Below are 17,457 nucleotides of genomic sequence, written 5' to 3'. Positions count from 1 at the left end.
GGGGGGGGGGGGGCGCCTGATGCGTGCGTACGCGTACGTCTTTTCTGATGCCGGGGAATGGCAAGCGGGCAGCAAAGAATATGTAGAGGACGGACGGGGCGGCCGTCGTGTAGCTTTCTCGTGCGCAACCACCAGCGCCATGGATCGTGTGAGCGAGCTCTGCAAAGCGGCCGACAGGCCGGCCTCGTACTCTTTTTGTCTCGGATCATGAAAAGTTATGCCATTGCTCAAGAACAGCAGCGTGTACTAATGGCTAACGCGTACATTTGTCTGTTCACTTTTTAACGATGGTTCCCCGTCTGCCTGGGAATTCCGTTCCGGCAATGGCTCTTTCGTGTGCTCCGGTGCTCGTCCCGTGGGTACTGGGTTGGTTGGGCCTTCAGCGGTTGAGCCAACTCAGCCAAGCCTTTTACTAGCTTCGTACAGCAGTGCCTCCCCTTGGGGTAACTTTGGGTGCTCACTAGCAGCTGAGATATACAAAGATGATGTGAAATAAAGCCAGACTATTTAGAGGTTACAGGCCATTCTGTAGCGATAGATGGGTGAGCAAATGCTGTTATAGGTAAACGATCATCCAAACTGACTGAATCTGATAATGCATTCTGAGAGTTTGAAACTGAACTGAGCTCCAGCCATCCCCCTAGAACTCTAAAAAAAAACTGAATCTGATAATGCCACATGTTCCTTTGAATTATGGATTGTGCCGGTACAGAATGTAATTTGTGAAACTTATTTGAAATTATACATTTCCCTTGGACTTATATGTGCCAGAAAAGCCATTGTAGAGGCAGGATGAATCAAAATACAGGGAAGACAGCAATGCTTGCTCTCTTTCGTTTCCCCCAACTTTTGGTAATAAAGTACAGTTGAATCCTATCACCACTAGCCATCTATATTCGATTCTAAGGGAAAATTCAGTACACAATATTAACCAGCCAATTTTCTTGGCATCAAGATTTCAACCAAGGCTTTTACATGTCTTATTGCCTATTGCAAACGCAAAGCCCTATAGGCTATAGCTTGAATAGAGACACAAGTTTTCTCCCCCGTGCCTCCTACTCAAGAGCTGGTGCTACCTCAGTTGGATTGCCTTCAAACACATCGGCGCTTGATGATTCTGCCTCCTCAGGGAACTCCTGTGATTGGGATTCCTTGTAAGCAGGCGTGTCTCTGAAATCTGTTGCTCCATCGTTGTAGGTAGCCACAGCGACACCACAAGCAATGAGCTGCACAAGTAAGCAACATTAATCGGCGAGCGAAAACTTGCAAGAGGTGTGAATACTATTGAAATGGAGTAATGGAGCAAAAAAACATGCTAGTCGAGGAATTGTGACTGTAAATCGTTCTTTTTTTTTTTGGAAATTCGCTGGCAGTTTCGATGACAATCAAGTTCAGGCTTCAGCAGGGATGTATGGCTGCTGCTAATTACCAAAAATCAGGATCGTTTAATTCAACACACTGAACAAAGACATTACTGATTAGTTCTCGTTAAGCAGTACACGAATGAACAACTTAATGAATGTTTTCGGTAATACATTCTTTCCCAGCCTATAGCCAACCGGAAAGGAACTCATTTAGTAATGATATTGCAAATACACAAACAAACGGTGAAACCAAGCAATAGCTGCCTGCCACTTCAAGGACTCTGTTGATTCTGCAATACTTAATTCTATAGTCAAAAGTTCTCCGCTAACGTTTAAAACGTGTAGAATGGATTGTTTCATGGTGTCAAATTGACGTTTCTAAATGCAGGGCAGTTCTACATAGAGACAATGGAGTCATGGACGTGTCCAATTAGCGTGATATGCTTACACTACTGGACACCCAGCTAGTGGTGTAGGATAATGGAGAGGAGGCACTCACGCCGAAGACGACGCCGAACGCCCACATGTACTGCACGAAGAAGCCGAGGGCCTCCCACTGAGGTCCCTCCCAGAAGTCGGGCGTCTCCGGGTCCGGCAGCTGTGGCATGGGCTCCGTCGACACCTCGAACCCCAGCGGCTCCCCTTCCCAAGCCGCCGCCCCCGCCTCCGCCGCGTCCTCGTCCACGTCGGGCGCCGCGACCCCGCCGCGGCGCTTCTTGCCTCCGCGTTCCTCGAGGCGCCGCTGCGTGCGGGACGAGACCCCGCCGCGGCGCGCGAGGGCCACGTGCAGCGCGGCGCGACCGCCTGCAGGGAGGAGAGGAAGCGGCGCGACGCGGCGGCGGACGGCGGCCGCGCCGAACGGCGTGGGGGAGGCGAGGAGAGACATGGGAGGCTGAGGCTTCGGGGCAGCGAGGCACTGTGAATGTGTGAGGTCACGTGGAGAAGCTGCAGCGTGGAGGCGGGGAGAGCTCCTGGCTGTGGCTGTCTCGAGCTGGGAGGGCGGGGAGAGAGATGAGATAAGATATTTTCTCCTTTTTTGTTCTTGGTATATATAATTTGGGGTTTTTCATTTCCATGTATATTTCATTTTTTTCAGGTAAAAGGGGATCTCATCTCTTTCTTGTCAAGAACTTTGAGTCATGCGAATCGCCCTATGAAAGAAATAGAAATAAATATCTTCTTCCTCCTATGAACTACGTGTGGAGGTATAAAAGGCATATTTGTTTGTTTACCTTTAGGACACTATCAATATAGACTAACACTCTTAATGGTTTTAGTATAAATAAAATGATCCATATAGATTAAATATTAAGATTACTACTCACAAAAACTTCTTTTTCTTTCGTCATGTCTCACCTTTATTTCTCTCTTCAAACATATTTAGGTTCTGCAAGCCATTATGACAAGTGCAGAACAATTACTATTTTATTCAATCCTACATGACACTTGAGAGAAGAAGACCTTAGGCCTTATTTAGTTTTAAAAAAATTTTGCAAAATAGAAATAGTACAACTTTTGTTTGTATTTGACAAATATTATCCAATCATGGACTAACTAGACTCAAAATACTCGTCTCGTCAATTCCGATCAAACTGTGCAATTAGTTTTTATTTTCGTCTATATTTAATACTTTATGCATGCGTCTAAAGATTTGATGTGACGGAGAATCTGAAAAATTTTGCTACTCATGCTGAGCTAAATAAGATTTTTTTTTTTTGACAAGGCTGAGCTAAATAAGTTGAGCAGCTAACTTGTTTGGTTATTATGTCTGTGGGAGCAAAGATTATCCTTGCTAAAGCACCACTGCCCTCCGCCACAAATAAGGCTAGGCGAGCAGGCAAATCTACAAAGCACACACAAAACATTGAAAATATGATATCTAAATTTATAGATATCATATAGTTTATCAAAAGAATAAAACTTGGTACACCTATACTTCATGTTAGATATAAATCCATGAAGAAAATTAAGTTAAGACTTGGTGCCCGCAACTTATGATTTTTTTTTAGTTTAAAGTGACTTTAAACTTTTTAAGTTTTGCTTCAATCTCAAATATAGATATACCAAATTTCAGAACAGCAACATGGTAACAGCAAGGTTTATTTGCCACAGAGATTCATAATAGTATTCTACTAGTAATCAAAGCTAATAGCCGGAAGTCCAATTATTGCTCCAAAAAAAACTCAATGGTTTTTAGTTTTTTACCTAGTATCATCTTTCTATATGCTTTGCTATTTCTATTGTACTGTGATATAATACAAAAATAATGAGGCAATAATCCTTTTCTCACAAAGTTACAGGCAAATCTTGAGGCTTTAAGGGAACATGTAGGGTGTGTTTGGTTACACTCTATATGTGGCCAAGGCTGACTTGGGCAAAAAAATAGGTCCGTCTCTGAAAGTTTCAACTCATAGAATCTGTGGCAGTTAAACTTTTTTAACTGTGACCAATTTTATAGAAAAGAGCATCAATATCTATGATATAAAATGAATATTTATGAAAATATATTCTATGATAAATCTAATGGTATTAATTTGGTACTATAAATCTTAGTGTTTTTTTCTATAAATTTGGTCAAAGTTTTAAAAGTTTGATTTAGGACAACTCTAAAAGTTGCGGCTTTCAGAGACAAAGGAAGTATTTGGTTAGTTCAAAAAGACTTAGGACATGGTTAACTTAGGCCAACCTTACAAACATAGCCTGACCAGCTTTGAAAGGCCAAATCAACCTTCAAGCCAGGCTCTGGCCCTAGCGATCTCGTCACCTACGCCCTCGTTCCTCTGGGAGTGCGCCCAGTCCGCGCCCCTCCGCTGCAGCTGTAGCGCCGCCGTCTCGCGCACCAGCATCGAGGGCCCGCGCCGCGCGTTCGATGAGCGCCACCAGGCGGCTTGGCCTGGCCCCGGAGGGAGAAGGAGAAGGTGCCTTACCAGAGCTGGCGTCGGAGCTGGGATGGGGGCCGGAGCAGCGGCGGCTCCGGCGACAGTGACGTGGCGGCCGCCTCCATTTGGGACGTCACGCGGAGGGTCGAGGCTGGGGATGTATGAGGGCCGGCGCTGCAGGCACTCCTCGTGCTCGAGGCCGGCGCCGACGAGATCCAAGCGGCGTAGGGAGACGAGACGGCGGCAGGGCGGACGCGGCGTGCGCGCTCCTCACGGAGCTTGAGGCTGCTCGGGCGGTTTGACCCGTGGCTCCAACGCGAGCTGCTTCGCCACGGCGTGTTCCCGGCGGTGGTGGCCGGGATCGGGGACCCCGCCGTGTTCAGATGCGGTCGCGGTGCTGGCTGCGTCCAGCGATGCCAGCTGCGTGATCTGCTCCAAGCCGCGATGCTGGCTGCGTCCAGCGATGCCAGCTGCATGATCTGCTCCAAGTAGAAGTTGGCGCGGTCGAAGGTGCCCGCCGCCGTCTATGCCGCGCACTCGTACACCTGGTTGCTACTCCGCCGCGCACTGGTACATCATTGTTGGGCTTGGATCTTGATATGGCAACAAATGTTGCAATGCAAGCCTGCTGCATGGTCTCGAGTTCATCGTGTGAGCTTGCTTCTCATGTTTGTGCGGAACCTGCGCGAGTAGCAGCAGGTAGGCAAATCATGCAGTAGACTCAAATCAGCCGGAAGGAAGACAGGCAGCCAAAAGCGCTTACTACCTGTTCGATGAAATTCTCCAAAGGCCTAGTTGCTCTATGATTAAATAATGTTTGTCAAATAAAAACGAAAGTGCTACAGTATCAAAATCCAAAAAAATTTTGAATCTAAACAAGGCCTTACCCAACTAGAGAAGAGGTGACTATGATCAAAACAAATCAGGCAATCAAACACGATGTGGAGCTAGCCAGACTTAGACAGTACAGACAACCAAACAACTCCATAAACTCCATGTTGGCTTGTTGGAACCAGGTTTAGCCTAACCAGGCTACAATCCTAACTAGGCTACAATTAAGCTAGAAAACCAAACACACCCGTAGTGCTGTTGCTAGTTCAAGACTAAGTCTCTGGCCTGTGTGTCCTTATCAGTTAACTCTGCAGATAATGTATTGTGGGACATTGACTAATGTTTCCTTGATGATGTTCCTACAGTAACGTGAAGAAAGGGAGCTGCTTCTTCCCCATCCATCCCTCGGGCAGCAAAATGCATTCTGCGAACCATTCAGAAAGCTAACACACCTGTGATATACGGAGTACTTGTCCCCCGATGCTGCTGAGAGCGAAACCAATCTCCTGCAGTCCTTGGTCGTATTCAATCACACGCAGGTCCCTCTTGTGAAGACATCTTCCGGCGAGACAATCTGCACGATTAATGTGATTCTTTGTTCATATTCAGTGACGGCAAGACAATCTGTGCAGCTGTTGAACGTGTTCATAGGATCATCAGGTTCCACATTCCGGCTGCCAAGGGGCAGGGGTTCAGCGTCCCACTGCGACGAGTGTACCTCTGCCAGGGTGAGCTGCCCTGTTAGAAATATTCAGCATTTGACTAGTATTAGTGGTAGGCCTCTTCATACGTGATCATGCATATGTATTTGACTAGTATTAGTGGTTGGCCTCTTCATACGTGATCATGCATATGTGTTGTACTAAACATAGAGCATTAGTCATAGACTAGATCCTTGTCTTTGGGCTTTGTACGGTTGTAACAACTCATCTCCTGTAAGCCACGGTGGGGGCTTTTCCCACCTTTACTTAACACGCAACCGTGAGCCTCAACAGGCATCACGTTACCACCATTCATTCATTCTAACATGGTATCAGAGCTTAGGTAAACCAATCCACGAAATACTAAGCCAATTCGCAAGAATCTCCAATGGCCTCTTCCTCCATTCAGCCCACGGCCTTTTCCTTGATCGGCTGCCCAGTTACAGAGAAACTTGCCAAGAACAACTACTCCACATGGAGCACCCACGTCCTATCTGCCATTTGCGGTGCGTGATTGGCACATTTCCTCGACGTCAAGACCGCAGTTATGCCGGCCAGGATGGTGGCTAAAGCTGCGGACAAGCCAGAAGAGTTGATCCCTAATTCTGACTATGATGAATGGGTTTGTAAGGATCAGACAATATTCAATTATCTCTACTCATCTGTGTCCAAGGATGTGCAAGTACAGGTGTCCAACTGCAAAACCTCTGCCGAGATGTGGAAGGTCATTCAAGACATGAACGCCGCTCAATCCCGCGGCAGGGTAATCAATACCCGCATGGCGCTAGCACATGCGCAGAAGGGATCGTCCACTGTTGCTGAATTTTTCAGCAAGATGAAAGGTCTCGCCGACGACATGGCGGCGGCCGGGAAGAAACTTGACGACGAGGAGGTGGCTTCGTACATTCTCGCCGGGCTAGACACGGATTTTGATCCGGTTGTCTCGTCCATGTCGTCGCGTGTGGAGTCTCTCACCCTCGGAGAGCTCTACACGCATCTCGTCAGCTGGGAACAAAGGATGGATCTGCGCCAACCCAACAACTCAGGCACCTCCGTGAACACCGCCACTCGAGGTGGTCGCGGAGGCTCCCAGCGCGGCGGCGGAGGCGGTCGCGGTGGCGGCTTCCAGCGAGGAGGTGGCCGTAACCGCGGCCGTGGCAACCACAACAACAACCGCGACAACCACGGCAACCGTGACTACATCACTACATGTCAACTCTGCGGAGACGGCGGACACAGCGCCTACCGGTGCTACAAGCGTTTTGAAACCTCCTTCAGGCCACCACCGGAGCGACGCTCGGCCTCAGCTGCAACCACATCTTATGGCATCGACACAAATTGGTACACCGACACCGGTGCTACCGATCATATCACAGGCGAGTTGGACAAACTCACTGTGAGGGACAAGTATCATGGCAATGATCAAGTACACACGGCCAGCAGTGCAGGTATGAGAATCAACCAAATAGGTCAAAGTATTTTTAAAACCACAAAATGCAATCTTATCTTAAACAATGTTCTTTATGTCACTGAGGCTAACAAAAATTTGGCCTCAGTTCATCGCCTTACATCTGATAACAATGCTTTTATTGAATATCATCCAAATTATTTCTTGATCAAGGATCAGGTCACGAAGAACATACTGCTTAGAGGGGAATGCAAGGGTGGATTGTATCCACTAAAGTTGCCATCCACATCCGGTCCATCTTCAACAAATAAAACAATACATGCTGCCATCAAGCCGTCATCATCTAGGTGGCACAACCGCCTTGGCCATCCATCCTCTACAGTAGTACATCAGGTCCTTAGCAAGAATCAAATTTCCTTTATTTCTGAGCCAAATAAACCTTCTATTTGTGATGCTTGTCAAAAGGGAAAAAGCCACCAGTTACCATATCCAAAATCGACAAGCATTTCAGCATCTTCTTTTGAACTTGTATTTTCAGATGTATGGGGACCAGCTCCCACCTCTGTTGGAAGAAACAATTATTATGTCAGTTTCATCGATGATTTCAGTAAATTTACATGGGTTTACTTGTTGAAACACAAATCTGAAGTCTTTCAAAAATTTCATGATTTTCAATCCATGGTAGAACGCCAATTTAACAAAAAAATTCTTGCTATCCAAACCGATTGGGGAGGAGAATATCATAAACTAAATACATTCTTCCAACGTATAGGATTATCTCATCATGTTTCATGTCCTTATGCACATCAGCAAAATGGATCTGTTGAAAGAAAACATCGTCATGTAGTAGAAGTTGGTTTGTCCTTACTTGCACATGCCTCTATGCCGCTGAAATTTTGGGACGAGGCGTTCCTTACTGCCACATACTTAATCAATAGACTCCCTAGCAAAGTCATACAAGAGCAAACCCCACTTGAACGTCTTTTCCAACAAAAACCAGACTATCTTACACTTAGAACTTTTGGTTGTGCATGTTGGCCTAACCTACGTCCATATAATACTCACAAACTACAATTTCGCTCAAAAGAATGTGTCTTCCTTGGTTATAGCAATATGCACAAAGGGTTCAAGTGTCTTGATATAGCTGAGGGTCGCATCTACATATCAAGAGATGTTGTCTTTGATGAGGATGTCTATCCTTTTGCCAAGCTCCACCCAAATGCAGGAGCTCGATTGAGATCAGAAATACTTCTCCTTCCTACCTCACTTCGAAATCCTTGTTCTACTTTTGGGGATAACAATACTGTTGATACTAATGGCATTGATTCTATGCACACTAATATGGCTGATGAGAATACAGGAGCTGCTGAAAACCAGACACAAAATGGTGGAAATATCATCCAAAATGCTCCCTCCGTCTTTCCATTTTTGGCAACGACAGGTGCAGATCCTGGAGGTGATCACCCAGCGCACGCAGCAGAACCTGCAGGCGGATCAGCATCATATCAGCAGCACGCGTCCACTCTGCCTCCACTTTCGCCAGGTGGTGCGTTGCAGATGGGGGAGCAGGGCGCTGTTGAATCTGCTGCTGAATTGGGCGCTACTGCTGGTGCTCCCGACCAACCTCTGTCACCACAAGAGGCTAGATCTGCTACCCCTACAGATCATGTAGGTCCTACACATCAACGTGTCACTCGCCTACAACATGGAATACGAAAACCAAAGGTATACACTGATGGCACAATTCGATATGGTCAGTTAGCTGTCTCACCTGAGGAACCACCAACGTTGAAATATGCTTTAGCTGATAAAAATTGGAAACATGCCATGGACACTGAGTTTGATGCATTACATAAGAACAAAACTTGGCACCTAGTACCTCCTCAAAAGAATAGGAATGTAATAGATTGCAAATGGGTCTATAAAATAAAAAGAAGATCAGATGGTACGATTGATAGATATAAGGCTCGATTAGTGGCAAAAGGCTTCAAGCAAAGGTATGGTATTGATTATGAAAAAACCTTCAGTCCTGTTGTCAAGGCAGCTACAATTAGGCTTGTGCTATCTCTTGCCATGTCACGAAGTTGGTGTTTAAGGCAATTAGATGTTACAAATGCCTTCCTACACGGTCATCTTGAAGAAGAAGTATATATGAAACAACCTCCAGGATATGAAGACAAAACCAAACCTCACTACTTGTGTAAACTTGATAAAGCCCTATATGGATTGAAACAAGCACCCCGGGCATGGTACTCTCGGCTATGTAAGAAATTGCAGAGTCTCAGTTTTGTTCCTTCCAAAGCTGACACATCACTATTCTTTTATAAAAAAAGGGAATTATGTGATCTTTATGCTTGTGTATGTTGATGACATTATAGTGGCTAGTTCTTCTCAGGAAGCCTTGGATGCACTTCTTTGAGACCTAGAGAAGGAGTTTGCAATCAAAGATCTTGGTAAGTTGCACTACTTCTTGGGTATTCAAGTTCAAAGAAAAAATGATGAATTGCTAATGACACAAGAACGGTATGCATCTGAAATTTTGCAAAGAGTCAATATGCAACTATGTAAACCTGTGAAGACACCATTATGTACAACTGAAAAGTTGTCTATCACAAGTGGCACTAGATTGGGAGTTGAAGACTCCACAAGGTATAGAAGCATTGTTGGTGCACTTCAATACCTTACACTCACACGACCAGACTTATCATTCGCAGTCAACAAAGTGTGCCAGTTTCTTCACTCTCCAACCATAGTACACTGGGAGGCAGTTAAAAGAATTTTGAGATATGTCCAAGGTACTATCAGTCTAGGCATAAAAATCACAAAATCTAACTCTATGTTAGTCAGTGCTTTCTCAGATGCAGATTGGGCTGGCTGTCCTGATGATAGAAGGTCCACAGGAGGATTTGCCGTATTTCTTGGTGGCAACTTGATCTCTTGGTGTGCAAGGAAACAAGCTACGGTGTCACGTTCGAGTACAGAAGCAGAATACAAGTCATTGGCTAATGCGACAGCTGAAGTTATGTGGGTACGTAAACTATTGGATGAACTAGGTATTCCACATCCTCGAGCTGCGTGTCTGTGGTGTGATAACATTGGTGCCACATACTTGTCAGCAAATCCAGTATTCCATGCTCGAACAAAACATATCGAAATTGACTATCATTTTGTGAGAGAACAAGTTGCAGCAAAACTACTTGACATCAGATTTATTAGCACTACGGATCAACTTGCTGACGGTTTCACTAAGGCACTTCCAGAAAATTTGATGATTAAATTCAGGAACAATCTCAACTTGTCAAGACAGTTGTGATTGACGGTGGGTGTTAGAAATATTCAGCATTTGACTAGTATTAGTGGTAGGCCTCTTCATACGTGATCATGCATATGCATTTGACTAGTATTAGTGGTAGGCTTCTTCATACGTGATCATGCATATGTGTTGTACTAAACATAGAGCATTAGTCATAGACTAGATCCTTGTCTTTGGGCTTTGTACGGTTGTAACAACTCATCTCCTGTAAGCCACGGTGGGGGCTTTTCCCACCTTTACTTAACACGCAACCGTGAGCCTCAACAGGCATCACGTTACCACCATTCATTCATTCTAACATGCCCAACTAGATAGCAGAGCAAGACTGACATCCTAGGAGGAAAGATCGATAGTTGTATTTTTCTCAGTCATGTTGTTAGGAGGAAAGATCGCTAGTTGTATTTTTCTCCGCCATGTTGTAAGTTCTGTAAATTGGGGGCTCTAGTGTGATTCCTGGTAGAGTGGTCTCTGATTCGGGAGACGTCCATTGATTTGTTCGGTGTTATATCGTCCTTACACGGTTAGGTACTACAAAAGGGCTTTGGGAGATTTTGTTGTTTCTGTGCAGTGTTTAGCCATTGAGACGACGCTGGTGCAGCGCTCTAGATCAGTGCTAATTCTTCTAGGTGAAAACCATTTTCGTTTTAGGCACCTAGTAGGAGCTTCAACTTGAAGTAGGTGAAGAAGCTGGAGCCAATTGTAAGCCTTTTTAACTCATCTTTCCGTTTCTTCATAAATTCATTGTCACGTCATGAGTCATGACCCTAAGACTAGTCTCAATGCATGTTTCATGAGTGTCATGCGCATTAAATAGAGTGCTATATAAGCAAAATTGCTGACTTGGCAGGGTCATTAAATGAGAGTTTCATCAGATGAGAGAGAAGTTTCATCCCCATGAAACTTATGTGGCTCGATTACCTAATTTATAGTCTTCGTAACTGTGTATGAAATTATGCATTGAGACTGACCTAACAACTGACTGTATATCTGATACAGAAACAATATTGAAGGCCCCCTGTAAATTTCAGACCTCAAATCTCTTGCAGCATTTCGAATTCTAAGGTATAATTAGACGAGAACCAAAACCGAGGTCAGCTGGATTAGGGAGAGAACTCTTGCATATCTCAATAGTCGATTGCATTATCCATCAATTTCTATATGGACAGGCGGCAAGAATATCAATGGCCATGCTAGAATTATCATGCAGTTGTACAACACATGCACGAGACCGTGCGTGCAACAAAGGAAGAAAAGGGAGCATCCATCCACCACCCAACAAGGCTGAATAATAAGTAACTACCAACAGAATAAATCGATGGCACCAACAACAGCTTGTGAACAAGCTGCAGACTTGATCTTCAGTCCAGTTCAGATCAGTTCACCAATCTAGGCTAATGTTCCTCGAGAGGAAAAGGTTATCGATGTACTCTATGATAGGACTAGAAGCATCAATGTATCTCCTCATCTCCTTCTGCACCGAGAAATCTGCGTCAACAATCAATAAAGGACACTGTTAACACTTAACTGAAATGAAGAGTTAGCAGAATATCTGCATCTGAGACGAGGCATCTCAGATGCCTAACAATTGATAATAGATCATCTGCAAAGCCTTTGAGGAATAAATCAAAGGCATTTTCTTTCGAAGTTCCAAGATTGGTAAACTTGTAATCCTTCAAAACGTGGTGCGTGTTCATGTTTGCTTACCAGTTTCGTTCAGCCGCACTATCAACTGCTCCCTGGTTGGAAGGGTGTACATGCCAGCACCAACAGCCTTCCTGATTGCCCAGCTATGAAACGGCGCGCAGACCTGCCCGTAAGCTGTCGTAGCAGCATCATACAATGAACCCCTGAAAAACCAAGTGCCAAAGAACCAGAGCGACCTGTCAGTATATATATTTTGAAACAAAACAACTACCTGTCAATCATAGCACTTGACAGTTATTATTATACATGCAATGGCTTACGGCCGGGCACCAGTTGGCAATTGGTAAATAATATATTTATTATCCGTAACCGTAACAACCAGGTCTGAATCATGCAGTTGTCATCACACAAAAGGACACATCAGTCGTTGTACACAGGACAAAAAGACGCCTTGAGATTCAGTCAAAGCGGCCTATCTGGCCTGAAATGTTCAGAGTTTCGTGATGAGATGTTTGCGTTTGATCAGGAGACGTACTCGGTGGCGAGGAACTGCTCGAAGAGGGCCTTGATGAGGCCGAGGCCGAGGCGGACCCTGCGCAGGTTCCGGGAGTGGCTCCCCTGCTTCTTCACGCAGTCATTCTGGATGTCCTTGTCGAGGATGTCGCTCAGCGTGCGGTACGACTTGCCGGCGCCGATGAGATCGTTCACCTGGAAGGATGAATGGGTGATATGAGTATTCAGTATCCACACGGTGAAGCGCCGGTACGTTCCTTTGCCGGGAGTACGCGTGAGCAATTTTGATTTTTGTACTAATAACGCCGACCATTGAAAATTTGAAAGAGTCTGCACGCAATCGACTGCGAGTCAAATGAACGCGGCAGCGTTCTTTCCTGGAGCTTCCTTGAAGGAAAAGAATAAAAAGTTTCGATTTGAATAAAAAGTTTCTATTTTTTTGTGGTGACGTACTTTCTTTTCTATAGAAAGAAGGAAAAGATAGAATAATCCAATCTATTTTTTTTCGGGCAACGTCGGTGGACGCTGCAAGATCCGATGAAAGTCAAAAACAGCATATGGAGCCATGTTATCTCGTCAGCCGTGTAAAATATTGGACTGATCCTGACACGGAGATCGCAACAACGGTACAAGCGAAGCAAATGATCCAGTAGGGGAAGGGAAAAAAAAGGAAAGATCGCGCTGAACAATCGCGAAGGGGATCGATCGGCGGGACGGGATCGGCGGGCGCGCTCTCACCTTGGTGACGTACTCGATCTCGGCGAACCTGAAGGCCATCCCGAGGCTGCTGAAGAGCACGGAGACGAGGGCACAGGTGTCGCTGAAGGGCGCGAGGCGGAGCTCCCCGCCGTCGGCCTCCATCCCGCGCGCCAGCTCCTCGAACGCCTCGGCCACCGCCGTCAGCGGCGTCTCCATCCCCTGGCGCGCTGCCACGACGGCCGCCGCCCCTTCGCAAAGCTGCTCCGACGGCGCCTGCGCCTGCGCCGACGACGACCACGCCATCTGCCTGAACCCGAGCATCCTGTCCCGTCCTCTCCCTTCCTCCTCCCTCCCTCTCTCTCTCTCTCTCTGCCCCCCGGAAACGCGCGACCGTTGGCGGGCGCAACGGAGGGAGGCGAAGGACGCGCGGCGAGGTGTGCGATCGCCCCACCTCCGCGCGCGGCTTGCTGGGCTGTGTGGGGGGTGCCTGGGGGGAGGGGAGAGGGTGAATGAAAGGCTGGCTGCCTATGTATAGGAGGCGGCCGGAAACGGAATTCTGCCGTGGGGGAGAAAGAGGACTCGCGGTTTGGTGAATCGGTTCCTATTCCTACTTTATATAGCCATCTCGTGGGGAATTGTCGAATTGAGAAGACGATGGATGGAGAAAGGAGGTGGTGGAGTCCTAACCGAACGGGCAGTGACTGGGAGTCAGGGCGTGGCAGGCTACCAGAGAGGGTTGCAAAAATACGTCTTTTTTTCCATTTTCATTTTCGTGATGTTGAATTTTCGGGGTGCAGTAGCGTCCTAATTTTGGAACGCACAGGCTACGGTAATTTAACACATCCCTCGCAGTCCGAGTCTTTTTTTTTGCCACACTATAACTGTTTATGAATTTGTCTTTTGAATTATTTTCACCTAAGGAAAACACATGCAAACACCATGACATCACGGGAGTCCCTCAATCTTTCACACTAAGACCTTATTTGTACGGGCGAAATTTGAGCTAAGATTACCGTATGTATGTGTAGACTTTTATTCGTGAAAATATAAATATGGTGAACATTTAACCAATAATTATTATTTTTTTGTTCTTGCATGGTTGCGTCAACTCAATCTCTACTTCCTTCATATCCGAAATTCTTCATGTTTAGGACATGATTGTAGTAACCAAGGAGTGATTAATTAGGAGTATTTTTTCTCCTTTGACCTTATTAAATTATTGGTCTACAGGTGCATTCTTTTGTAAGAAAGTTTCATAGCTCAGGTGGCTAGTGCGTGGTGGTGTTGGTTGTGAGGTTCGAGGCCTCGTGGGATGACTTTTTTTTTTCAGCGCCTAGTTTTGTCCAGGGGCAATCATGTCAAATTTTCTTCTCCTAGCCCAGAACATCAATCTTTGTAAAAACGGCAATGTTACCCAAAACGGGAAGTACGTAGATCTGTCCCTGCTTGTTTGTTTTAACTTAAAGAACATGAATTACATCTTGCAAATTGTTGCAATCTACAGACCAAGGGAAGTAACATGTTTGGATTGAATATGTATATTACAATCTAGGACCTTTTGTTTCAGCTTGCATTTTATAACAACCTACAAGCTAGAAACATGCCCTAACTACTCACTCTGTTCCATACAAAATATTGTTCTTATACTTTCTGAAAAATCAAATATTTTTAACTTTAACCAAAATATAAGAAAATATTGATATTTTTACACATAATTAGTATCATGAGATAGATCGTTGAATATATTTTTCATAGTAAACTTATTTAGAGATAGAAATGATGTTAAATTTACTATAAATCTAATCGAACTTTAGAAAATTTAACCAGCACAAATCCTATGACGACTCTTTCATGGGACGGAGGGAATATACTTGAAGTATAAAGCAAAGACTCGAGGTCCAACTATAAATATAAATCCTTTGAACTCAAATATAAACGGTGGTTTATCACTTTTTTTTTGTAAAAAAGGTGATTTTTAGCCAACTGATCTCCTGGCTAGTTGTTGTAAAGGGGTTCTAGAATGAATTAATGCAGTGTATATATCAATCCAATTTCATCGAAAAAGCAAGTGGATGGCCATTTTTATTTCGAACAAACTCCCGGGGCCCAGGCACTCGTTTCCCTTATCATTATGCGTTTCTTCGTGCTCTGCGTTAGTTATTTGTTGTATGTATCATGTATGCCAACGGAGCGTGTGCCCAGTTGAGCACGCACGGAGCTGTTCCCACGTCAGACGACTGATGCGAGCTGCATGCACCAGTGGACACAGTCTGGACTCTGAACCTACCACCCCAACGTATGGTGGTATATATGAAGATGAAGGAATATATCAGCAGTCGAGCGCCGCCGCATCCTGAAAGCGATCACTGTCGTCTTAAAGAAATGCTCCATCATCATCACAACTCGAACGCCATACTTGTTAAGCAGCGAGTGTTGGAAAGGCATAGGCAACACCCAGCCAACCTGGCCGGCAACCTCCGCCATCGCCACCTCGTCTGCGCATGCGGCCGGACACGGCCCCGCGCCGGCCGCAGGCCGGCCCCGGGACAACTCGAAAGCCCCAGCCGCCAGAGCTGGTGGCACACACACAGCCGGAGATTAGCTGCACATGATGCGCATTATTGCGGAAGGGTATTCCTTCTTGTCCAGGCTGCTCAGCTGTTGCACCCCCAGAATATTCACAGGATTCCCGTTTCATGCCTTTTATCCACAAAACACCCCCCCCCCTCTCTCTCTCTCTCTCTCTCTCTCTCTCTCTTAGCCCTCCTATCCTATCCTAGTACAATAGTACTCAAAATCCTAAATAAAGTCGTTTAAGATAACGATACGGTCTTTAAAGTCTAACTTTGACTCTTTATTTTTTATAAAAAAAAATATTTATAAAAAAGTGGTATAGGTATATTTTTATGAAAGTAATTTTCAAGATAAATCTATTTATATGGTTTTCATATTTCTAAACTCAATAATTTAAAAGTTATTCATGATTTATATTTTCAATATTTGACTCAAATCTTATCTAAAACGATTTTCTTTATAGATATGGAGGGAGTACAATTCTTATATTTTTAAAAATTCAAACAATTTAAATTTTAATTAAAATAATATGAAAAGGTGCTAAAACAGTAATAAGACAAAATAAATATTATTAAATTAGCTACAGAGGAAAATCCGAAAATATCATTTCTTGTTTTTTTTTGGAAAAAATGTCATTTCTTCGCCCTACCAGCACCATAGTCTAAAGCAGAGGTCACGTATCAGATAAATTCATTTATGTTCCTAAAAAAGACATAAATTTATTTACAATTTACGAAGTAAAAAAACATTTACGAGTACTTTGATTTTGAAATTAGTTCAAACTTATTTTTAAATAAAAGAGGATATATTAAAAATCTAGGTAGAATAACCCGTTAAGACCTTGTTTGGACGTAGTCGGATTTGCATCAATCCACATGTGTTGGGGTGGATTGGAGTGGAACTTGAACTAAATTATATCCCAATCCATTCTAACACATGTGGATTGAGGTGAATCCGACAACATCCAAACAAGGCGAAATACCCACCAAAGTCCATAGGAGCTAACCGTTAGCCGCATGGATTCACACAAACCCTAGATCTGACAAACAACTTCGAATCAAATAAAGTATAATATTTTTCTTTGTCTTTGAAATAATCGATTTTTAAATCCATGTTAGTTAAACTCTTTTACAAACTTTATAGAAAAAATTTATCAATATCTATGACACAAAATGAGCATTTCATGAAAATATATTCTATGATAAATTTAAAATGATTTTAATATCATAAATCTTAGCATTTTTTTCTAGAAATTTGGTTAAAGTTAAAACTATGACTGGATTCTTTCAAGGACAGAGGGAGTATATATTGTGGCATAAAGGGTGTATTTTTACACCATTTCGTCATTACAAGCGTTTACCTTTTGAACCTTCACCAACCAAATACTCCATCTGTCTGTGAATAAATAGTTTTTTAAAGTTGTCTTAAGTCAATGTTTTAAAAAAATGACCAGATTTCTAGAAATTTTGTCAAGATTTATGACATCAATATGGATTTAAATAGCAGCCTATAACAACGCTATGGCGCCGCT

At 44.3% G+C, this 17,457-nt stretch overlaps 2 protein-coding genes and 2 long non-coding RNA genes across 4 annotated transcripts; 2 read left to right on the top strand and 2 right to left on the bottom strand.

The window, feature by feature from the left end:
• LOC8062913 lies at positions 661-2,381 on the bottom strand. Its single transcript, XM_002463959.2, has 2 exons — positions 1,864-2,381; positions 661-1,226 (listed from the first exon to the last, which is right to left on the bottom strand). Exons 1-2 carry the CDS (start codon positions 2,248-2,250, stop codon positions 1,056-1,058), a joined length of 558 nt encoding a protein of 185 aa, XP_002464004.1. The 5' UTR covers positions 2,251-2,381; the 3' UTR covers positions 661-1,055.
• Positions 2,449-6,086, top strand: LOC110432857. Its single transcript, XR_002450133.1, has 2 exons — positions 2,449-2,569; positions 5,440-6,086. It is a non-coding gene; the product is annotated as an uncharacterized LOC110432857 (long non-coding RNA).
• On the bottom strand, positions 11,597-13,941 carry LOC8063396 (ACD11 homolog protein). The gene is made up of 4 exons (XM_002463958.2): positions 13,392-13,941; positions 12,676-12,848; positions 12,201-12,343; positions 11,597-11,981 (listed from the first exon to the last, which is right to left on the bottom strand). Exons 1-4 carry the CDS (start codon positions 13,671-13,673, stop codon positions 11,875-11,877), a joined length of 705 nt encoding a protein of 234 aa, XP_002464003.1. The 5' UTR covers positions 13,674-13,941; the 3' UTR covers positions 11,597-11,874.
• On the top strand, positions 12,826-14,885 carry LOC110432367. The gene is made up of 2 exons (XR_002449796.1): positions 12,826-12,902; positions 14,583-14,885. It is a non-coding gene; the product is annotated as an uncharacterized LOC110432367 (long non-coding RNA).

This window comes from Sorghum bicolor, chromosome 1 (assembly GCF_000003195.3).
Source record: "Sorghum bicolor cultivar BTx623 chromosome 1, Sorghum_bicolor_NCBIv3, whole genome shotgun sequence".
Classification (NCBI taxonomy): Eukaryota; Viridiplantae; Streptophyta; class Magnoliopsida; order Poales; family Poaceae; genus Sorghum; species Sorghum bicolor.
Note: the sequence above shows the minus strand (reverse complement) of the source record. Positions and strands in the feature narration are given on the sequence as shown.